Raw genomic sequence first — 24122 nt, 5'->3', positions numbered from 1 at the left:
TGATATTGCAAAACAAATGACCTTCACATCTACTCATGTTATAACAACACTTTGGTCTTGACCACAACAAATATACACTGATTGGATCACTTACTGTGACACTGTCTACTTACCTCTTTGCCCTCAGCCTGCCTATTGTCAATGATCCTATCAACGGTGAAGTCTTCGTCCATGCTTGCACGGTGTCCCTCGAGAGAGACACCCTGGGTACACCACTCATCAAGGTGCTCCTGCTGGCTCTTCACTGTGTGCACATAGTGGACCATCATATATCTATCTACATGGCACATTCAAACCCATTTCACATCATCACTTTGTGGTGACGGCACAACAATTCTTCCCATAATGGTAAGTTCCTGTGATGTTGGCATTTTACATTCGTAAAATTCACAAACCAAATGATAGTACTTATAATGTATACTATGTTATCAGAACCCTTTTATCCATGTATACCACTCAAAAAGAGTTAAGCGACATCCAGGTATTTCCTGTGACTGTTGCGTATTTATCAAGGCCATATGCTACACATTAGACAAACATGAGAGGTCATTCATGCTAAAGTAACAAACTCTCTTCAGAGTCACATTTTAATCTGGATGTGGTCCTTTGTTTTATTTCATGGAGAACATCAGTGAAGGAGTCTGAACACACCTTTACTCAACTCTATTCTGTATTTCTCCATCTTCTTGTTAGTGTAGCCAGTCCTGAAAGCGGCAATGTCAACATGGAAATTATAGTATTCTGAAGCACTAACTCCTTACATCGGAAAAGAATACACCACGGAATGGAAGCTTTCTAAACCGGTACATGTCAGGACTGAAAAAATAATCTGATTCAGACAGCATGCCAAATTATAGAGCTCAAATTCACTTTTATTCACTTAATAACATAGGGATGACAAATTAACACATTTGAAAAACATAAGACAGTTTGGTGTGTTTCTTCCTACTTTGAAAGCGATGCATTTAAGACACTTTGTAAGTTCTCATGATGGGACAGCAGTGACTGGTGACGAAATCTGCTGTCATCATGTGAGTGGAGAAACTGGAGATGAGCATAGATATGGCAGGAACAGCAACAGTTGAAAGTGATTTCAAATGCAAATCAGATGGGGGTCTGGGGCCAGGGTGGGTCAAGATCGACTGATTTCCATTTAAGGAAAACAGTAGAGGCCAGTGTGGGCGAGGTAGGGCTGATTGCTAGCAGCAGAGGTTACTACTTTCGTCTAGGATTGGACTCATCAGACAAAAGTCCAGTATATTGGACATATACTGCCTGAAGGCCGGTGTATAGGCCGCCGGTACCGGTTGGGTGAGGTGGTGGGGCCGGTGGACAATGGGGGCGTCAAGGCAAATTGCTGGTGGCAGCAGGTGTTGCGACAGTGATGCCCGTAGATAGCTGGTGTTGCCGTGAGAGCTAAGTGTATGGCGGTGGCTGCCGGTGGGGGCCGAATGATTGGCCAGGGGAATTGCCAGGGGAATTGCCGGTGGCCGGCAATTCGCCGGGGGAATTCCGGTGGAGGAGGGTTAGACGTCAGTACCGTTTTTACGTGTGGTAGTAAAACAGCCCTCACCCCACTGGGTGAGACGGCGAAGGTGTATGTGAAAATTAGAACAAATGTTAAGAGTAACATTTAAGTGTTAGTATTGGTGATATGGCTGGAGTGGAGCAGTAAGTGGTGCTTCCCCATAGAGGCGGGGAAGTATCCCGCAGACTAGAATAAAGTGTTTAACTTTATAAATTATGTCGGAAGACCAGATAGCTAAACAGATGCAGAGTGGGTGAGCTGAGTAGTGCCACTCACTAACTAGTGAGTGACCTGGTGCCCCATCATTCATATTTTGAATGTGGGGCTGGGCTAATGAAACACATACACAGATTTGGGAGTATATGAGAATTTGTATTCCAATTGAATATGGGACATATTCCGATGAGGTTATACAGGAATGCGTAATGCAAGAGCGGCATGAGGACATGTCCCCCAGTCATGTGTATGGTGTTAGTTTACACCCACTCGAAGCAGTCCATCTCCCTGGGTGGTGAGACTAATAAATAGTGCCATGGAGAGGATGTCTCCATGGTTGGCGTATGAATTAACCTCCGATCTGTATTCTTGTAAAATGTTGTCAAGAATCTCGTGGGTGGCCGGATTAGTGGCGAGAGACAGATGGGCGGACTTCCCAGGGCTCTGGGAGAGCAGGTTGTGTTGTGGTTGGGACCAGCGCGACATCGGCGAGATATTCTCCATGTTATTGCTATAGAGACGTGGGTCCATTAGACTATCTCTGGGGTCTTTCTCTAAGGGGGATTACCCAAGTAGTAGCTAAGTCGATGAGGTTGTCAGCCACCAGGAAGAAGTCTTCTTCTGGTTGGGCGGGCGAGCGGCGTCCACTTCGTGCGCTGGGTAGGATTTCCATTTAAATCTGTTCATTTCAGCAGATTCGTGGAAAATTGCCATCCCTTACACAGGAAGGCCGTCATTGGTTGCCTCATCTGTCTGTTAACCTGCTCCAACCAATTGCTATACAGATAACTGGTCATCCACACCTCTTGAAAGTTTTTTATCAATTTCACTTACTGACCTAAAGTAAGTTCTAAACGAGCCCATTTGGCTGGATATGCTAAGTAGACACAATGAGTGACTGTAGGTGTTTGAACATCCTGCATGAGTGACACATGTCAATTCATTAATTACAGACCTAAGATTAAATGATGTTTGTTGGCAACGATTTGGTTACTTAATGTGAGATGGTTCATACTGGTGACTAGGCACATCTGTCCATCTAGTCGCCACGCACAGAACTGGACAGCACTGATTACTGTATGAACACATATTCAGCCAGCTCATTTCTTGCCGCGATTTGGAATTGACAGGTGCCAAATTACAGAGCTATATAATGATAAATGTACTGGCCATGGACTGGATTGAGATTTCATGCTGGTGTTGACATCTTGCCTGGTTTTTACAGCTTCTACTGTATTGGTCAAATTAACCTGGAATCCATTAATCAAGCAGAGTGGCATGTCCTTCAGCTTTATGAATGAAGGAACATAGTCATAAACATCAAAAAAGTAACGATGCACATTGAAGAGTACAGGAGACTTTGGGGATCTGAATTTGTTAAATCACATATTTCAACAATTCCGACTAAGCACACACCTCCAATTCATTTAACAATTCTCAGAAAACGTTGACAATACAACGTTTGTTTGTTATACAACAACACATGTCAACATTGCACCATATTTATAAAGGCCTTACCATTTGAGAACATCCTCCAGAAAGTGTTCCTCTACAGGAAACAGAGTGCCCGGGACTGAAAGAGACCAAACAGGAATGTTCACACATTCTCTGTTGTAAAACAAGATACAATAAGACATGTCCTGTTCAGTATAACCTGCGAGAGGAAAGAAGTTGCAGTTTTCTGATTAAAATTGATATTTTTCCTTATCCTGACTCACGCTTATTATGCTTGTCTCCTTCTTCTATCTGAACATAGTGGAACACTTGAATCCCTTGAAGTTGCCTTCATTGAAGAGGACCTAAAATCATTATTCACCCAGTAGCCTCCCTTTAGCCCGACATCACCAGTGTTTGAGTCAAATGAATCATGGAATCTTGTGCAGTCACTGATTTTTTTTACGAACACTCGCCGTTGCCTGTAATTTCACTGTATGGCCCGTCCCGGAGATACACGAGCAAATAACATGTATAGGTAGTTGAATGGAAGCGCACGAAAAAAATTCACTGCATATTATTGATGTAATAAGACTGCCTGGCAGTTTTGTATGTTCTTCCACTTTTTATTCTTTATTGAAAATAATGCGGTTGTCATCATATACAGATGATATGATGATGTTCCCGCGCTTCCCTAACATAGTTACTGGGTGACTGTAGAAACCAATCTCATTGACGCGCCATAAAATCCTCTTGAAGAAACAATTTGTGTTGTAATGCACAAAAAGGTTATTGTAGCGCTGAAATCTTCACCACAGCGATTATACATCAAAGACTGTTAGTCCGATCTTAGGCTGGTGACTACTGCCAAACTGTTATCTTGTTATCTGTACAATGTACAGGAACAATGTAAATGAAAAGGCTCTGTATGCAGCTCCAATCTTGTGAAGTTGACACCATCTTCTTTATGCAGGATAACTTCATGTAATCTGTCTGCCATATACGAATGCTGCATTTGCAACAGCCCATGTGACATTATCTGACATCATCAGTTTCAGATGTGAGCCTCTTCTGTCAGCCACACACTGATCTCAACATAGGCAACATCTTCATGAACACGTCTGGGACGAAGTTCTATGATGTGGGCTGCAACTTGATATGACATAGCAGAAACATTTCAAGAATGCTAAGGTGCTGTCTACACCTTCCTGAAGCTATAATTTCGTGGAACCTCCCTCGATGACTGTAGTTGCTTTTGTCGGATGTGCGTTTGTGAAAACTTACTGCACTCATGGAACCTGCGTTCCTGGCGTCCTCCAGACGTCTAACAGTTGAGACAACTAATGGATGTGAACGTTCATGCACGTCCTCCTCTCCGAGATATCATGTGTGCACTCATGGGTGACTGCTGCAGGTGACTGATCTTCATAAATTTCCATCAAAGAGTTTGAATGCCTTCGTGCAGGTTGGTCTCATGATGACAAGTCACTGTGTGCATGGTGATGACGATCCTCCAGGTCCAACGGTGATGACTAATCATGTGTGCAGTGTTTGACTGGGGAGCAACCTGTTCCATGTCTGTACGGAAAAACCCTGTGGCATTGTCATCTGGTGAAAGTCAAGTCTTCCTGGATGGTAGCCAAGGCCGAGCAAGCGTTTGTGGCAGACTGTAAACTTCTGCTGGCATGCAGTGAAGCCCTGGACTGTGCACTTGTGCATAGATCTCTGCATGGGTCTTCGTGCAGGTGTTCATCTTCAACTAGTTTAATCATTGAGATTCATCATGAACACCTTCTCGAAGACTGTAAACTTGGCCCGAGTGCACTGAAGTAGCTTACATCAGAGTTGAAGAATTGAAGAGTCTGGAAGCCTTCTCTTTGGTGAAGCATTGCTCCATCATCTTCACTGAGGGCTGTTAGATGAACAGGCCTGTGTCAAAGTTCTGCGATGAATCCTGCACTTGTGACTGCAACAAAGGGGAGTTGACACTCCTATAGGTTCTTGTACATTGTGTCTGCAATGGCTGTAAGTCTTCAGCCATGTTCTGTCGCAGGTGTAGAAACTGTAGCTGTCGCACTGGTAGTTGTAGCAGGCTGAGATGTATGACTGAAAACTGTAACCTCCGTCAGGAGCATCAGTGGGTCATCAAAAACATCTGCTTCATCTGGAGGGATGATCTCCAACTTTGACTTCTGTAATGAACCACAATGGGAGCTTGACGAAGACTTTTGGGCGGTCACATTCCTTCTTCCCCATAAACGGTGGGCTGGGGCTGACAACATCTCAGTAGGTGACAATCTCTTCTAGGTGGACATGCTGCCCACCACCATAGCAGAGGAATGCCCCTGGGAGCTGCTAGGCGACTCACTAAAGTGATCAATGTCAGCAGCAGTTAACACACGATTACTAGTGTTTTTAGCAGTGGTTTTATCCAAAATAACTTCTAATATAATCCCTTGCATGCCTTAGGACAACAAAAACACATCTATTGAAGTCTGTAAAAGGTAAGTTTTTTTTTTCTTCTTCAAAGGATACAATGGGAGCTGAAAGAGCAAACTGCAGTGTAAGATGGACAATATACATGTGGATCAACTGCAGACAACCAGTATTTACAACTCAAGCAACTTTTCATCAAATGTCAGAAAACATAAAATTATGAAATACAAGACAAACTACGCATAAAATGCACAGCATTTGGTAATAATCCTACTACAAAATGTAAAATATTCAGACCAAAAACAGGATACTGTTGAAATTTAGATAGCATAAGGTCAAAAATTTGAAAGAATATGGTGCCGTATTGGGACACAAGTGCAAGCATGACTGGTCATGTGACTGATTTGTAAGCCAAAGCAAGGGCGGAAGGGAGGTTACTCGTGGGTGAGTGTTCATCTTACATCCTCTTCAGTGAAGGCAACTCCAAGGGTTTCAAGTGTTTCACTATGTTCGGATAGAAGGAGACAAGCATAATAAGCATGTGTCAGGATATGGAGAAATAAAAGTTTCCTTTCAGCTCCCGATATCTATCATGAATGCATTAGCCAACATTACGACTTAGTCCTATATGACTATCTACTCTCTCTAACTCAAAAAGCTGATCTGGAGCGATTGAGTTGCTTCAGTTTTACATCGCACTCAGCAATATTCCAGCTATATGGTGGCAGTCTGTATATAATCGAGTCTGGACAATACAATATCCAGAGATCAACAGCATGAGCATTGATCTGTGCAACTGGGAACCAATGACCTGTGTCAACCAAGGCAGCGAGCCTGACCACCCAATCCCATTAGTTGCCTCGACGACAAACATAGTCTCATTTTGTGGCAAGGTTGCTGAAGACCTATTTTACACCGGGTCATAGATCTGGAAGAAAGAAGCGACGGAGTGGGGCAAATCTGAGTTGTTGGTTCAGGTGCTTCCACTGACCATAAGCAACAGGGCAGCCACTGAAGTACTTGATGAACATCTCAGTGTTGAGGGCAGCACTCATAAGAATGAGGCGCAGGTTCTTGTACTTGTGGAGCAGGTCTTTCACAACTGCCAGCAGGAAGTCACTGATCCGATCCCGCTCATGAACCTCATCCTGAAGGAATAATCAACTAGATCATCAGGCCTTGAAAATTGGTATCTATAATGGAATTAGCACAGCTTGAATGACTAATTCTAAAGGAAATGTACGGTCCAACTCATCAGTAGGGAACAACATTGTACTGTCAAAGAGAGCCGTATGTGAATAATAATGATGAGACATTATATGAATATGATAAAAGTATAATAATAACAAGGTTAATGTAGAAAATCAAAATTGAGATAAACTTTCATATCTCATTTGTATTTCATACATGAAATAATTATTGTAAAGACATTTATTCATTTAGTCATTATTTATTCCATCCAGCATTCACTCATTCGGAAATATATGAAGAAAGGACTGAAAGGTTCAACATTATAAACATATGATATCTCCCTATAGTAGAGATGGTTATACATCTGTCCTATGTTAAAATTCTCATGTAATGAGATGGGATGAAGGTGGACTTACAACAATGATGTGGGTCAGTGTGCCCAGGGCACTATCCCCGCCCATCAGCGTCCTCAGCAACACGCCATTTGTGCAGAATGTCAGCAAAGTCTTTGGAGACACTCTAACAGTAAGATTTGTAACATGAGTCATGACACATAAGCTCATATGGTGGATACACAGAATAAAGTTAGTTTCATAGCTTTGCAGTATCAGTTGAAAATATCCCATATCTATCATGTGACTGTTCAAGCCACTGTATACATATTTACTGTAATTATATCTGAATAATTAACAAATTCTCAAGGGTCTGTGTTCCACTGACTTGCTCTCTAATCGTATCTGGTAGCCCACTGTTTGACCAATCCTCTCTCCTCTCTCCTGTGCAACACGTTCAGCTATACTGAGAGCTGCAATCCTGCGTGGCTGGGTGCAAAAAATTCTACAAGGCTTGTTGTTCTTGTTACAATCGTCTAAAATCATCTGAGGTACCTGGCAACAAAAGTCATATTCCTCAGAATAAATAACATTGTTTCAAGCAGTGTATAAACAGGTTGATGTTGAACTGTTTATAATGAAGGGAAACTGGACAGTCTACACAGATGTCTACAGATAAAGATAAAAAACAGGAGGGACATGAGCGAACGAACGAACGAACGAACGAACGAACGAACGAACGAACGAACGAACGAACGAACAAAATATGGGAAGCCTTATCATATAGTAGTGATGTTGTGGTAATCATGCCATTTATGGCCATTATGTCCATATTTTCGTGAGGACAATTCATGTTTATGTCAGCCAGTCATTTGCAACCATATCATTCCACTAGTACATAGAACAGAATGCAAAACATAAGAAAACTGCAGACGACTGCTGACTAACCTGAGTTGTTTTGCCCGAGCCTGTTTCTCCGGCCACCAGCAAGACTTGGTTGTGACTTGTGGCATATATGATATCATCTTTCAGCTGCTGAATTGGTAAGCCTTCCCGGAATGCATCAAGGTCAGTTTCATTTCGGGAGGGTGGTACCTGGGGGACACCATTGTTCAATCGACCTGTTGTCATCTTACTGAATTCCCTTGTAACTGTCATGGAAGATAATTTCACCAGTCATGAAAAGAACCCAGGAGATGTAAAGAGGTATTCACCTTGCATACATATCAGCATTCTGTCAGTGTTTTTTTTTTTTTTTGTGTGTGTGTGTGTGTGTGGACTATTTGTAAAATGTGTAACCATTTGATCATTAGTTCATGTCAAACAATTGAATTAATTACAGTCTGTGCCAAAACAGTTTGTGGCTACCAATGGAGACTGGCTGTTCCAGCTGAGTTGTTACAGGCACATTCACAAACCCATTTTGTGGTGACTATAGTAGCAGCTCCCATTCTTCCGTTGACTACAACCATGTGAGACTCAATACCAGCTGGATTATCACAACAATGATCATGTCATTCATGGCCATATTAACATAACAACACAACGGATACACTCGGGTTAGAATTAGTATACCTTCACCGATAGGTGACTTTTGTGTCTTTGGTTGCAGATCCTGACGCTCCTTGTTGGAAAGGGGGAACCTCTGTAGCAGACTGACTGCCTGCTGTCTGGAGTTGCGGGACAGTTGGAAGCCAGAAGCAGAGCTCACTGCTTGATTAGAATCCTTCTTGTATATTGTCAGGAAACGATTGGCTCCTTTCCTGATGACACAAAAGACACATTTGAATCTTCCGACTCACTAATCACTCATACTTTTGGAGCACTTCACTTAAAAGAGTAAATCTGTTTTAGCTACTTCCAGTTGTTGTATAAAGGAGTCTAACCCTAACCCTAACCCTAACCCTAACCCTAACTGTAACTCTAACCCTAAACCCAATCCTAAACCTTAAACTAACCCTGCTAAAGTTAAGCTTCCTTCCGATCAGGCACAATAAACATGTTTAGTGGTAGCGGTATAAGTAAATCCATCTGAGCATTTTCGCAGAATGTATTATCAGAATGTACTTGACAACATACAACATTAGGTTAGGTTTTCCACTGATTTCAGTAGATCATATAGCCATATATGATACACAAAGGCTGCGTTATGCACAGCCCAGATCAGTTTTACACTGAATTCATGTGGCTCACTGAAACAGAACCTTCAGAATGAACCAGAGAAACTCATGTATTATACAAACAAAGATGGATGCCGTGAACACATGCTTACCCACGACTCTTGGACTTCATGCCAAGATCGTCACACAGTCTGTGGATGTAGGCCCTCTCAGTTGCACTCAAGGAGGAGGGGAACTCCAGCTCTGATAGGACAAAGACACACCTACATGATATTTAATGACAGTTTGTGATTGGTCTGCTGGGAGTATCAAATCTAAGACAGACCATGACCACATAAGTGCAAAAGAAATGATCTATTGAAAAACATTTGGACTGCATATTTGTCCTTTTCAAATAGTGACCTTATCTCATTTATGCAGTCAAATAAGGAGTTGCAGTTCACATATTGTTTGCAGCAAAAGCGGCAACATATTACTCAGCTATCTCATTTGGTTTCAAATTATCTTTCCTAATATAAAATGTACATTCGAAACTACTAAATTTATACCATTTTGACACTGATTTTTTAAGGGTCAAGTTAGGGGGCTGGCTTATCTATGGGGTTGGTTTATTCATGTTAATACATATGGTTCTGTGAAATTCTGAAATTTGACAGCTCGAGAGACACAGATGTGGGTACTTGATGATGATAAGCGGGATCTCATCCCCCCACCCCCAATATTTTCTCCCCAGATTTAGACATATGTCAAGATTGATTCATTGTATGTGAATCCGTGGATTTCCAGAGATTATGTTTGATATACCTAAAGTTACATGATATGTTCTGATCTACAGACCCATAGAAACAGTTTTTATGCATGTAATATACTGTTAGTGTCAATTACAGTGACAGGCCATCATCATAAGAGGAGAAAAAAATGTAATTTTCTGAATAAAATTTATCTTTTATACTGATCCCGACTCATGCTTATTGTGCTTGTGGAACACTTGAAATCCTTGAAGCGGATGTACAATACACTTGCCCATGAGAAGCCTCCCTTTCACGCCAATACAGTGACATGAGTCATCTGTGAGACGGGAGGATCACATCCAGTCGAACTAGTCTTCTCATGAAGCATTCGTTGACTGGAATGTGTGACACCAAGGCTCTCACTTCATGGGGATTGGAAGCTCGCAGAGGTTCAAGTCCTGCTGCTTTGTAGGCCCTCAGTACAATGGCTCTAAACCACACTGAGATAGTGTTGCAGGATAATTTCGTAGGTGTCTCAGTAGATAGTGGGATGAATAGGCACCTGAACTTTTGTCTCCTTGACTTAGTTCACTGTAGATGTATTTTCAATGCTCTGACTGGGCAGAACGATAAATCCTGTGTATCATGTGGCCCAAGAACTGTCAATAATGCTGGGATGTAGCATTGTTGTACCAGTTGTCAAGGCAGTTGATTTTTGGGGATGAAATCCCACCACAGTCCTTGGTGTGCAATCTCACAATGATCAATGTCGAATCATGTACGATTGAAGTACAAATAAATGTATTTCTAACACCCGTGCTGCCGTAGTTATGGCGAGTAGAAACAATGTTGCTTGTGTCACAGTTCAAAGGATGTCCGATCTAGAGGCTCGTAAGTGTCACTGGTGAAATGTTGAAGTACAAGAAGTCCCATGCTAGTGCCCTAAATCTGCGTTGTTGGTCCTCTAGCTTGAACGAGCATAGTAGGGTCAGCTTGACCCAAGATCTCCTGGTCATGACAGCACTGAGTGCTGCTAAGTAAGTCAATAGTTTAGAACCTTTAAGTCTAGTATGCCGTGGGTAACATAAGTAGTTTCTACTTAAGGATGTGTGGCTTTCTTTGCAGTGAATCCCTTACGACTTGGTGTAGGTCTCAAATCGCATCATCGTCGTATGAGGAGCAAGTAGATCTACGTAGAGCTAAGGTGACTGCCTATGCTGCTCTAGCAGAATATGTTTCAAGCAGGCTTTGATACGATCCATATATGTAGAATAGGTTCTTCCATTCTGGGAGTCTGTGATGGTTGTCCTAATTCTTTGATGAGTACTGGAAACCACTCTCTCCCTGGCCAGTAGGCTTAACGAAAGTCAGTTGCAACATCGTCATCTATTAATTATCTTGGAGTGGTTGGCATTCCACGAATGCTTCCACACAGCCATGCCTGTGAAGTCGACATCCAACAAAGATGACGAACGATGACAACATCTGTGACGACCAGGGTATGCAGTCGGTGAATCCTTGCAAGTGTAACCTGGTAACTGAAGATGTGCGTGCGTGCACTCGCCAAGTCAATGCAAGGTGTGTCGCCCAAACACCGTCGAGCTGATACAGCTGATCTTTGTAAATGAGAGCCTTCACACAATGCATCCTCTTCATCTGACGGAACTATAGTAGCAGCAGAACTGTAACACAGGACAACTGTAGTAGACGATTGTAGATTCGCAGAAGGTGTATCCAACGTGTATCCAGATAAGATGAAGAGGAAGAACAATGGCAGTGTCTCCGAGGAACGGTGGATGCAGATGACAAATGCTTGTGGCTGTAGTGGGATCCATGAGTTTGGGCACTCAGCAAGTCGATGGAAGGTGCTTCATCCAAACAGCGTCAAGATGACACAGCTGTCGGTGATGACTTCCGTGAAAGGGAGCATGCAAACAATGCATCCGCTTCATCCGACGGCCGACTGTAGTTGTAGCTGAAGACTGAAATTCCGCTCCTCTTCAAAACTGCGATCCATCAGATTCGTCACATGAGTGGTGAATTGTGGCATGAAGAGGCTGGTGTTTAAAGTACTGCATTGCATGTAGTGACGGTTGACTCTCTGACGGTTGCGGCTTTATCATAGATGCAGTTTATGTAGGTATACTAAATGCTTAACGCTGATCAGGAGTGCTGACGATCTGTACCTCAGGGAGTAGTAGCAGAGGTTCGTCATAGATGTGACGTTCTTCAGGTGGGACGATATCATTACTGAAGGACTTTGTATTAGATGTTGTTTCAGACAAGATCTAGTAGTTGAAGACTTAAGTCTTAGATGACAACGACTTCAACTTCTTTGGCTGAGATGATCGTGATCCTGACAATGTCCTCCTCTGATGAAGTCTTGTTGGTATCACGACCATGCAGCCAGGGTACGCCTGGCAGATCACTAAAAACATGAATGTCAGCGGTGGTCAACAAATGGTTACTAGAATCAACCGATTTATTTGGCTGACTTAGGACAGCCTTCGTTGTTTGTCATTACCATGCCTCTAAACAGAATACAAATATAAAGCAAAATCAGTATCAGATACATTCTTGCAAAGTTCACATGGAACAGTGTAACAAATAGATCTGCATGAAGGACACAATATATGCGGATCAACCGCCGACAGCCGTAACTAACATTGGAAGCACGATTTCATCAACTAAACCCATGTCAAACCACATAAAAAAATATATATTTCAACAATAATTGCATATTATGACAATGACAAATACAATCCAAAAACTGAATACGACACTAGTTTGTTTAAATGACCCAAAACAAAGGAAAAAATATCAGAATCAAACTGCCTCCAACTGTCCTGGTCAGGCAATGAAGGAGAGAGTGACAAGAATGGCTGGTAATGTGACCGTATTGGCGGGAAAGGGAGGCTTCTGGTGGGTGAGTGTATTGTACATCCGTTTCAAATAAAAGGAAACTTCAAGGGTTTTCCAGTGTTCCACTATCTTCACACAGAGGGAGGAGATAAGCATGATAAGCATGAGTCACCATAAGGGAAAATATCATGGTTTGTGAAAGGGAAGTAACTATTATTAAATTTCCAACAAGAAACATGTTATCTTTTCGTTACCTTGTATATTAACAAGCTGTGGCTTTATTCATGAGTCAATTGCATTCTCACATTATTATAAGTGTAACGCTATTTTTCAAGGCATTATCATTTGGAGAAGCCCCAGATCTTTAATTATTGAGGGCTCCTGCAAATGTTAATGCCAAAAAAAATAGTGTAACCGGTATTATAGCTAAAATGAATAGAATTTTTGATAAAGTAAGAATAATACCAACAGCATCAGTTTAGAAGAATTTACTGCTAACGACACACTTTCTACACGTCATTTTTTACACTACTGAGAATGGCGACATTCAACCTCGGCCTTTGCCCATACTACCAGTCGCCATTGTTTTTAGTGCTCAACAACATTATACTTCCTGTCGATTTTTTCATTGCTGTATGTTGTAATCTATGGTACAATTAATATGGTTGGCACAGGGAAGAAAGTGCACAATGGCACAGGTACATGTGACAAATACCAGATATATCGTCAATAATGAACCCAAGTTCAAACAAGCCATAGGTGACTGAGCTTCAACAGCTGAGCTACTTATGACGTCACCCAACAATGGGCTTGATAATGGCCTGTTGTCAAGCATTTTGCAGGCAATATCAAGATACAGTGGCCCACTTATTTCTGATAACATGTGGGCGTTCTAATGATAATTCTATTCATTGTCAGCTATAAACATGTATAAATGCATAAAACCACCACTTAATAATAACATCTTGAAAATGTCCTGCACTTAACCAGTTCCTAAACTTACTGCCAAATCCCTAGAAACATCTCTGTTACTATGCTCACAGCTGACTGCATCCCTGTGGACTCATGTCTAGACCTGAATGTCAATATTATATTATTTCTGAATGTCAATAAGAAAGATTAACCAAGTGATGACATCAGCAATACTATTACACCTTAGGACTGAATGACACTGACGTCTTTTTCACCTTTTTGGTTTTCACTGAGTTTAAATCGTTCAACTGTCAAGTGTATGCCAATTCTGACTTCCTCGCCAATACATATGGGCTGGTTTGGACGTGGTCCTCGTGTTGACAGGCCCTGAACACTCTGCACACTACCAACGCTGCTGGGTCGGGGGGAGGAAGTGTCCAGTCTCTGAAATGACCCCCTGAAAATAAATAAAAGAACAACCAATGATATCTGCAACCCAGATAAATTGGAAACTTGGATTGTGCAAAGAATTTCAAACATTAGCATATCTACAGGTTTCAGTTCATGAATCCTTGAGACGCTGTGGATATATCAACAGATCAACCCACTCTAAATTATATAAATGATCAGAATGATATAAATGATCCAATATTCATTGGATCAGATGTGCACTACCAACACATCAGGTTGATCAGCCAAATGATGTGAATCATAATAAATGAAAAATGGCTAATTGTTTTGAACAGGTAATGTGTTTTGTTCACAAGTCCTACTAATGGACTAGACATATTGGGGACATCAAATCAGAAGGATAGGAAGTCTCTTCTATCCTCCCCTATCAAAGAATCACGAAAAAACGATAGAATGGTTCTAGTTAGTGACTACAATCCCATGAACGTGCAACTCAGTGCCATTGTCAAAAAATGCTGGCACCTACTATTTACTAAGTGGCTCAGACATTTGTCAGGACACTTTCCACTCACCACATATTGCCACTTATCACAAAAACAAAACCCTAAAGGATCATCTGCTCAGAGCCAACCGGACCTATCTGAGACAATTACTACAAATTAGCGGACAGATTGTCAGTTTTGTCAACGACATGTGCGACAATGCGAATCTGCAAAATATTAAGTGACAATGACACTTTCACAACCTCCATCACTAAACAGGCCTTCAGTAAACGAAGCTACACTTGTCAATCTCACAATGTAGTATACCTTCTTAAACAATATGCAGGTGAGACAAAACAATGTTTTTAGAATCCAATTAACAGAATACTATGCTGATGTCACACACAAGCGTGACAAACCAGTCGCACTTCACTTTAATTCAATTTAAATCATGGCAAAAATGATCTAAAATTTGACATCACAACACACCTCAGGGACAACCCTGACTCCGAGCAAACCCTCAAAAAAAGGTCTCTTGAATTAAGGTGGATATGTACACTACTGTTTTGTTTCTGTAGACAGAGTTTTGCCAAGATTGTATGTGTCACAAACAAAAAATACATAGTTCTAATCTTCATTACCGTTATGATTACAAAGTTCATAGATTGTATCTACACTGGTTCTTAGTTTGTTTATCTTGAAATTTGTTAGCAAAGCTAAAAATCTGAAGTAAACACTTGTTAGTTGTTTGTTCTCGATGTTTGTGCCAGAAGCATACAAAATTAGGTCATTAGCACAAACAAATTGGTTGATAAAATGACAACAAAAGCACATGCAAAAATGAGAGGAAAATTCTTCTTTGAACCAAGATATCTTGGTCTGTTGTTTTAACTTGGTAAGAATAATTTTAAAGAAGAGTGAAAATATTGTTTCGAACAACATACATAAATCCATTGATTCAGTCTAATGTGTTAGCCATTCAGATTGCCGGGGTTAGCAAAGGCCAGTGATGACGACTTAATTTTGTACACTTCCGGCAAAGGAACTCTGTCTGGCAATTTAATTAAAACCAACAAATGCACCCTTATGGAAAGCATGAGTACATGCCTCCTACACACATCAGAAATATGGACAATAGCTTTTGATACTTGTGGGAGCTTTGGAATATGATATATATCAATTGGTGACAGATGAGTGTATAATTGTCTAGTTTTCAGTCACGTCATCGTATTTATGCGATGCATCTTTATGGTATATACTAGAGATGCTTGATACTAAACTGGAGTTTAGTTTATCGATTTTGTTACCCGCAGTGGGGGCGTATCTGTTCATGTTGACTCATAATGCAGACATTCGTACCATCTTCAGCAAGATGTATCATTGTGTGTACCACTTTGTGACATCATATGGAACTTAATTCACGATATAGCATGATAGTTACTGCATTCCACAAATAATGAATATCCTCGAATTTAGGTTATGGTGCTGTAAACATAATGTGGGTACGATGGCAACCGAATAAGGACATAGCAGTCAACATGTAAGTGATGACATCAACTAACTGATGATGATTACTGTCAGTGTGTTGTGTTTGGGTTGTGGAACAGTCCCACTTTTGGTTCGCAACAATAGAATTATGTTTCACCAGTGATACCAGACTTTTCTTTGTGAACATGAAGACATTGCACAACTTGCAGAGTTCGACAGCAAACAGCTGTCACAACATATCCATATCCTGATTCACTGCACAATATCTCATTCCAAGAAATAATTCCTTGTCCTTAATCGTTCGATAATGTATTCGACGGGACTGGAACAGTAACTATTTGACAAAATCACTATAGTGTCAGATATAATCAACAGTGACATTTGAGTCTTGACTTGTCAAACTGCAACTTCAACAGAATAGACCGCTTGGCCACCACAATATCATGGATTCACGTGGCAGTTTCACAGAATTTGTCACAAAGCCAAACTCAAACCGTACCTGTTAAATGCAGCATTGTATGATCCAGGTGCCTCTTGATAGTGTCTGGAATTTCCGTTTTGGGGACGGCCAGATCTGTCTCGTGCCGCCATATTTTTATTTGATATGGTGGCTTTGTATGTTCAATATCACCAAACGATCAAATACTAAGGAACATCAAAATTTCCAAGAAAACAAAGCTATTAATAGACAATAATTATCCATATGGTCCAACGAAATATATTTAGAATACATCTTCAAACCATTGATATTCGAAACTACACTTGTATACAAAATGTTAAACAAAGTGACTGGCACTCGACTTTAGTTTCGTCTGCGCTTTTTCACGATTTTCAGTACATATATTGGAAGACAGTAACCAGTCCTGTTGATTTGAGGTCTGCTTGCAACTCCGCTCGATTCCAGCAGTTTTCTGTGTACAAGTATTCACCGATCAGTTAGCATCGGACATTGTGGAGTACGTAATGTCACTTTTGTAGACCAGTCCTTACTATGGTGTTTGCAATTTGCAATGTTCGGTCTTTGCGTTTATTGTTCCAAAGGTTAAGTTATTCTTCTCACTGTAAATGTCACTAGCACCCTACATTACAGCTAGTTCTACATTAGCGACTGGTTCTAATATCATCACATAGAGTGCATTTTATGGATTTGAGAATGAGAATCGACATGGCTCTTATTTTCAAAGATAATGCCCATATATTCGTTGATGCATTGTGATACCTTTTGAGTGTTCATAACAGTTTAGATCAGTGTAGATTGAACCACGATCATATTTAAAACTACCACAAATAAGTCACATTTACCATGTTCACAATGATGGTCTGCGTAATATGAAACATGTTGTTTTCATTTTAGCATCTATATGTTTGCAGTAAATCATGTAAATATCTCTAACTAGATATAGTTGCCAGTGCGTTAGGTTAGTGCTTTACTGGCCCTCATGCCTGTGAAAACATGGGTTACATCCCCCCAACAGACCATATGATGTGCAAAGGTAATTTTCTGGTGCCCACCCTGCTAATGCTAGAATAGTGCAGAAGGCAAAGTAGAATCTTTCTCTTCAAGTGCATTTAGATTTATACACATTCCATGGTTTAGACAGAATATGTGGTGTTATATGTCTGTTTCTTATTCTCGCGGTTAACGCAATTTCTGCCAAGATCGCTGACACGTGATACTGAGTGGTATCTAGGAAGTCTGTGCATGATCCAAATTTTGCAATGTAATGAATATTGGAGAGTTTTTACAAACTTGGACAAATCATGACTTTTTCCTGCCCTTGACATAATGATTCCTCCTCGTAACATTACTTCCTCATTATTCCATGAGAGTAGGAGATGCCTCATTACATCAGTGGCAGACGACCATTTTGTTCCCCAAGCTCAAGTGCGACAATACACCTGATGGATCAAGCAGTTGATAGATGAGGATGTTAGAGGAGGAGTCTCTTCATTTAGAAACAACAAGCATTAATATGATAAGAACTGTTTGTATTATTTTTTTTAGCTGATATCCGTAAGTAACATGAGAATAGGAAACGCCAGTATTCCCTTTGTAGTTTTAGATATAAAAAAAGTACTTTTGGGGAAAGATAACGATTACATTTTACAACAATACCCTCGGCCGTTAATATTTTTGAGCACCCAAAATATTGTCTGTTACATTATAAATAAAACTGCATATGTATTACATCTTTCAGGTGCATCAGTCATGGTTTAAGCATTTGTTGATGTCATCTTTAGCATAAAAAGATATCTGTGGCTTATTCTTGGGACAGCTTATAATCAAGAATGGAGGAGAAAAAAGATAGTCAGGTTAGTATGGTTGTGGCATGTCAACATGTCAAGATTTGCAACAAAATTATGTTTTTTGAATACATTGCTTATGTAAATTGCCGTAGCTGTTGAGTTTCATGTGCTCATTTATCTTTATTACATTTTCCAAATGTCTTCTAAGTTAAATATTGCTTTGTGTTGGCATTGGTCTACTAATGCAGAAGGGGAAAGAGTTTCTTTTAGAAGGCTATAGTGAATTCATGTAATGCTCTGTTATCATGGCATTCCCAAAGTATGACCTCAAACTGGTGTCTCCATACTGTGTATCCCATAACTGTATTTTAAACACCCTTCTGTATGTAACAGCAAAAATGTTTTATTTTTACCCCATCAAAACTGTTGGTGTATCATATATTTGCACCAAAAGACAAATGTCGGTACTGCTAAATCTTTGACAGGAACTGGAATGCATAAGAAAAGCAAGATTCATGGATGTCAACTTCTTTCAAATAAGTGAAAGGCAAATGTTATGAATGACCTCTTCTTTATTGTATGTCACAACGTTTCTTTGCTATTCCTTGCCCGTTTGTCTGTCCTCCACATGCACAAGGCTGTTTTGTTTGGGTGTTTGAATCAGCATGGTGCTGGTGTGTTTCAGCACCTTTGTTTTATGTTGTTTTTGATGATGTTTTGTTTCACTCAAACTCACCAAATATTGAATCAGCTACTTACTGCAAGCTCTGAAATGTTTAAAGTTCCTATTAAACAAACAAAAAGACGTATTTACCTTCAAACATAACTGACCTCACCATGTTTAAGTTTATATATGACTATCAAATTTTCGAGTGTTTCCATACTTTTTGTTTGTAATATATATACACTGAGGTACTTCCAAGAAAACATGTTTAATAATGTTGATGTACATTTAATAATGTGGTCAACCTCACTATATTCTCAATGTCCAATTTTAGAAAAGCTTTCATTTTATTTTGAAGGAATCATTAGCAAAAGCATCCAGAAGTTCACAAATGTGGTTAATCTGGTTAACGAGATATTTGCTATCACAATACATGTGTCATGTGGTACCTCTTGGATGATGGCATGAGCTCAGATAATATGATATAAAATATGCTCAGTATAGTATGGATAACTTTACGTCACGATCACCATTCAAAGATTTGGATTGCTTGATTTACGTTTAGAAAAGGCTGTTTTTAAAGGACACCCCCTTTTTAATCTTTCAAAAACATTTCGTCCCGACATTCAAGTTGGCACTGTTTAAAATATATAGAGCTGACACTTGTGTGTCCATTCAGTATTTCGTTTGAACCCTTGAAGAAGTGTTTCCAAGACAAGCTCTGTCAGTTAACATCATGGTGGGGAGTCACTTTGACAAGCAATTGCAGTTTCAAATTGCATTTTTGCACTGTAATATCTACAGTTCACACTCGAGGACTTCTACTTATCTCAAACACAGAAAATGTTTCTTTCATATTTTGTTTCCTGAAGTTAGTGATGCATTCAGTGCTGAATTAGCAAGTATTTTAGGAACCAAGATAAAAGGTCAAACAATTTTGCTTGAGCTTGACAGATAATATGTAGAAAAATAAAACATAAAAACAGTTGCATTTTTATAATTGTTCAGGTGTATTATTGTCTGTAAATAATAGAGTCTGGACCAGACAATCCAGTGATTCACAACATAAGCATCGATCTACGTAATTGGGAAACGATGACATTGTCAACCAAGTCGGCGAGTCTGAGCACCCGATCCCATTAGTCGCCTCTTCCGACAAGCATAGTCACCTTTTATGGGCCAGAGATAGACTAAACTGACATGGTAATAGAATACAATCACAAGGAGGCCAGTGATACACTGAAACAACTTGGTAATTGAAGCAGACGCAGTTGCAATCCATAAATCTTGCTATTCTTGGTACGACTACTCTATTCAGCCCATAATGTCAGCAGTAATTCATATGTTCATGGCTTTATTTCAGAAACACACTCTTGCTGAGCTTCTTCCCCCACCTGAAACATCTGCACCCACTACCACCACCATTAGTAAGGCAGATGTTATTGCTCAAAACCCGTTTGAAGACCAGCTTCCAGTCTCAGCAAGACAGTCACCCAGCATGTCAAATATGACCAACAACATGGCCAATAACATGCAGGGCAGTATGCCAAATAACATGCCTGGTAATATGCCTAATAACATGCAAGGCAATATACCCAACAACATGCAGGGAAATATGCCTAATAACATGCAGGGAAATATGCCTAATAACATGCAGGGAAATATGCCCAATAACATGCAGGGTAATATGCCTAATAACATGTCTGGTAATATGCCCAATAATATGCAGGGTAATATGCCCAATAACATGTCCAATAACATGCAGGGTAACATGCCCAATAACATGCAGGGCAACATGGGTAATATGAACAACATGAACAAGCAAGGACATGGAACAGGAATGCCTCCACAAGGGCCAGGTTCTGGCAAGATGTATCCACCCAATCAGCCAATGGTATTCAATCACTCCAACCCCAACGCACCACCGATTTACCCGTGTGGTATATGTCACAAGGAGGTTCATGACAATGACCAGGCTATACTCTGTGAGAGTGGATGTAACTTTTGGTTTCACAGGATCTGTACTGGACTCACTGATCCAGCTTTCACCATGTTGAAGGCTGAAGTGTATGCAGAGTGGGTCTGTGACAAATGTTTATCTACAAAGAATATACCTCTTGTCAAGTTGAAACCATAAATATCTGAAAACTGTTTTTGTTTACTTGACACTTTGAGGTGGGTTCATCTCTATGGTGTAGTGGTTACAGTCTCACTAGATGGTCTGTACGGTGGTTCATGCAAATTTGTAACTATCTCTTGAACATATGGTTTTCCAGGTTGTCTAAGGGGAAAACATGATTATCAGTGTATGTCATTATCCTAGGCAGCAATTCACCAGGTACATGTCAGTATGCGTCTATAATGTTTTCTCCCCTTCTTGCCTCAGTTCAGAATCGAACACTGAGAACTCTCAAAAATATTTATCACCATACCCATGATAGTCTGTATGGTAGTGATGATGTTTTCTGGGGTGGCATGGTCTATTTCAAGTAAATGATGATCCCACAGTCTTTGAGATGACCATACTTTGTAAGAATGTCATGTATCCTTGTCAGAAAGGCCGCATTTCTTCTGTTCCTAGCATAATTGAGATGAGTCCACCACAATTCATAAACCACAGCAGTCATTTTCATTTTATAGAAAGACATTTCAATCATTCACTTCACCATTTTATGTTCAAAATAACCTATTCACTAATGTCAGTATGTGTAAAAAGCTCCTGATATGTGTGTATCTATTTTGGCCTGTTTGAGCTATTTTACAAGATATGTTAGTGACCAATCTTAAACCGGCGTGGGTTTTTTTCACAACAAAATTACAAAAGTCATTTTTTATGAATGTCAGTATTTTCCATTGTTGGTTGATGAGAAACTTTTCAGACTGTTCAAAAGCAGATAAAAGCATATGAATATATCTGGCTTTGCTGATGCATACAGTCAAAGCAGTGTAATGTCACGAAACTTGATTCCTAATTTCCAGCCATCATTTTCTTCACCCAAGCCATCAGTTTCTTGTAAAATCATTGTGGTATTACCATGAAATCAAGGGGCTGTTGATAATATGATGATCATAAACAAAGCAGCATTTTCATTATATCTACGTATACAAGGTGACATTTTGGTAAAGATCCTTTTACCATTATCAAGTTGATCATACTCAATACCCCAAAACTTAAATGGCAAGTATGTTACATATCCTTTATGTCTCATTTGTATTTTAGTAATTTTGTAGAAGTGTAGTATGTGTTTGTAGGGTTCATGTGTAGCTTGTGGACCAGACTTGAGAATTTCAGTTAATATGCCAATTCATATGTCTTGACTGCGTTATGTAACTTGCTCATTGTATACTTATGTTGTCTAAATTGTCTTAAATTGCGGTTGTGTTGACGTTCAAATTTTGTTTAGCATACCCAATGTGTCAATATTCTGATACTCTATTTTTTGTTTTAGCAAAATAAAACAAAGATATCAAGACTGAATTTGCTGAATGTTCTCAGTTGTGTTTGCTGGCATGGCATTCTTGCAAAATATGCACTATGATATGCATATATGATATATAAACTATGAGATTTAGAAGCAATTAGTTACAATGGTTGTGCTCCTAATCAAGTTATCATTAAGTGTCAGGGAACAGTGAAAAAAAATGTACTACTTCAAAGACGTTGAACACCCAGAGCTTCCATTGTTTGAGAACAAGATGCAGACACTGCTAAGGGGAATCTGATTGAAGCTAAAACAAAAGTGAGTTTAGCACATTGTCTTTAGTGATCCCCTTCCAATGACATCTCATATTCAGTGAAAATCTTGGGGTTTTAATTGCAGCCTTACAATGGAACACTATGCAAGCTCCATCTCTATCACAGGAACCATTTAGCACATGTACCATTTAGATGCTGCACATCTTATGATCAGATTATTGTCCAGTTAGTTCTTGGTTGTTATAATAACTAGGTGGTTCTCGAAACGTTCGTAGCACCAAGAATTCTTAACTTTGATCATAGGCAATGTGTTAACAATAAGCTTAAGAAGTTCAAGGCAACGAAACGTAACGTTCCCAGAATAGCTAGCCTAATGAGTAACATCACAACTGAGCAATGCCGTCTTCAGGCCATACAAAACCAGGCTGCTCTGAAGTTCCACTGGTTTTCTCTCAAAACCAGAATTAAAGGTAAATAATATACTCTTCAAAAAAAAAAGAATCTTGATATAGGAAAGATTTGAATTTTTTAGAAAATGTTTGACACAAACCAGCCCATGTTGAATCCCAACATGTTGGGGGAATGGTGGAAACATTTGAAAAGAGAAATGTTGAACATAAACGTAACGTTACACTCCCCTCTTTTGTGAATCGCTAAAACGCACCCTACGTGAAATGCATGTGCAACATGAACTTGTGTATCACCTTGAGCTGAAGTCTATGACTGTAGGCTTTTAAATGCCACACAAGTGGTACTCCATATGCATTGCTTAAAGACAAGAGAAGGAAAAGATAGAAGCTCAACGACTAGAGTTGTGACTGTACAGGTTTGTTGCGATACCATACATATCACAATACTTGTGTTGTGACACAATACGATACGATATGTATTGTGATATACTGTCTGTTTGGAAATAAAGGGAATTTGTTCAAACACTGGATAACCTGATATGATTTTTACGTTTCAGTGACTCTGGAAGTGTAAACCTTGAATAAAGAATCATCAACAAAGCATCTTGATCAGTTTTTAAGATTGAGCCCGGTTTATTTTCAACAGCTGATTAAGTTCGCTGAGTGTTGTAACAACTGGAATCCAACATGTAGAAGATAGGTTAACTATTTTGTCACTTAAGTTTAAGTCAAATAATTGGCATTAGTGTCCCTATTAGGACAGTAGATTTGTAGTAAAGTTTCAAGTCGGTAAGTTATAGTTCACTGGCTTCTATTCTCGATTCACCGCGAAGATAGACTAAATTGTGCCGATAAGAACTTCTTTCACACATTCGGTTAATTTTTAGAAGGAGAACATACCTTTAGTTGAAAGGTATTTGCAAGCAATAGTGACCGTTTTATGACTTAAAAGTGTTAGGGT

General features: G+C 39.9%; 2 protein-coding genes across 3 annotated transcripts in view; one reads left to right on the top strand and one right to left on the bottom strand.

Moving 5' to 3' along the window:
* LOC137278579 (3'-5' RNA helicase YTHDC2-like) overlaps positions 1-16752 on the bottom strand; it is a 39131-nt gene extending 22379 nt beyond the window's left edge. The window contains exons 1-11 of one of the 2 annotated variants that reach the window (XM_067811037.1): positions 16643-16752; positions 14038-14219; positions 9410-9500; positions 8713-8900; positions 8086-8288; positions 7526-7692; positions 7222-7324; positions 6606-6762; positions 3263-3317; positions 652-704; positions 114-244 (exon numbers count right to left, since the gene is read on the bottom strand). In XM_067811037.1, the coding sequence (XP_067667138.1) occupies positions 114-244; positions 652-704; positions 3263-3317; positions 6606-6762; positions 7222-7324; positions 7526-7692; positions 8086-8288; positions 8713-8900; positions 9410-9500; positions 14038-14219; positions 16643-16734 (1422 nt within the window). In that variant the 5' untranslated portion in view covers positions 16735-16752. Of the gene's footprint in view, positions 1-113; positions 245-649; positions 705-3262; positions 3318-6605; positions 6763-7221; positions 7325-7525; positions 7693-8085; positions 8289-8712; positions 8901-9409; positions 9501-14037; positions 14220-16642 lie in introns of both variants that reach the window. The other variant, XM_067811038.1, reaches the window with a different exon arrangement.
* A 178-nt stretch (positions 16753-16930) lies between these two features.
* On the top strand, positions 16931-23758 carry LOC137278578 (protein pygopus-like). Its single transcript, XM_067811035.1, has 3 exons — positions 16931-17099; positions 18342-18456; positions 20418-23758. The coding sequence occupies exons 2-3, from the start codon at positions 18433-18435 to the stop codon at positions 21189-21191; spliced, it is 798 nt and encodes a 265-aa protein (XP_067667136.1). The 5' UTR covers positions 16931-17099; positions 18342-18432; the 3' UTR covers positions 21192-23758.
* The last annotated feature ends 364 nt before the right edge of the window (positions 23759-24122 follow it).

The sequence above is a fragment of the Haliotis asinina genome, chromosome 3 (genome assembly GCF_037392515.1).
Source record: "Haliotis asinina isolate JCU_RB_2024 chromosome 3, JCU_Hal_asi_v2, whole genome shotgun sequence".
Lineage (NCBI taxonomy): Eukaryota > Metazoa > Mollusca > Gastropoda > Lepetellida > Haliotidae > Haliotis > Haliotis asinina.
This window is presented reverse-complemented; position numbering and strand designations above follow the sequence as displayed.

Excerpts from the sequence above, each read along its gene's own strand:
- LOC137278578 (XM_067811035.1), top strand. The coding sequence starts at position 18,433 with ATGGAGGAGAAAAAAGATAGTCAG. Across the intron at positions 18,457-20,417 it reads AGGAGAAAAAAGATAGTCAG|AAACACACTCTTGCTGAGCT; the intron begins GTTAGTATGGTT and ends GCTTTATTTCAG.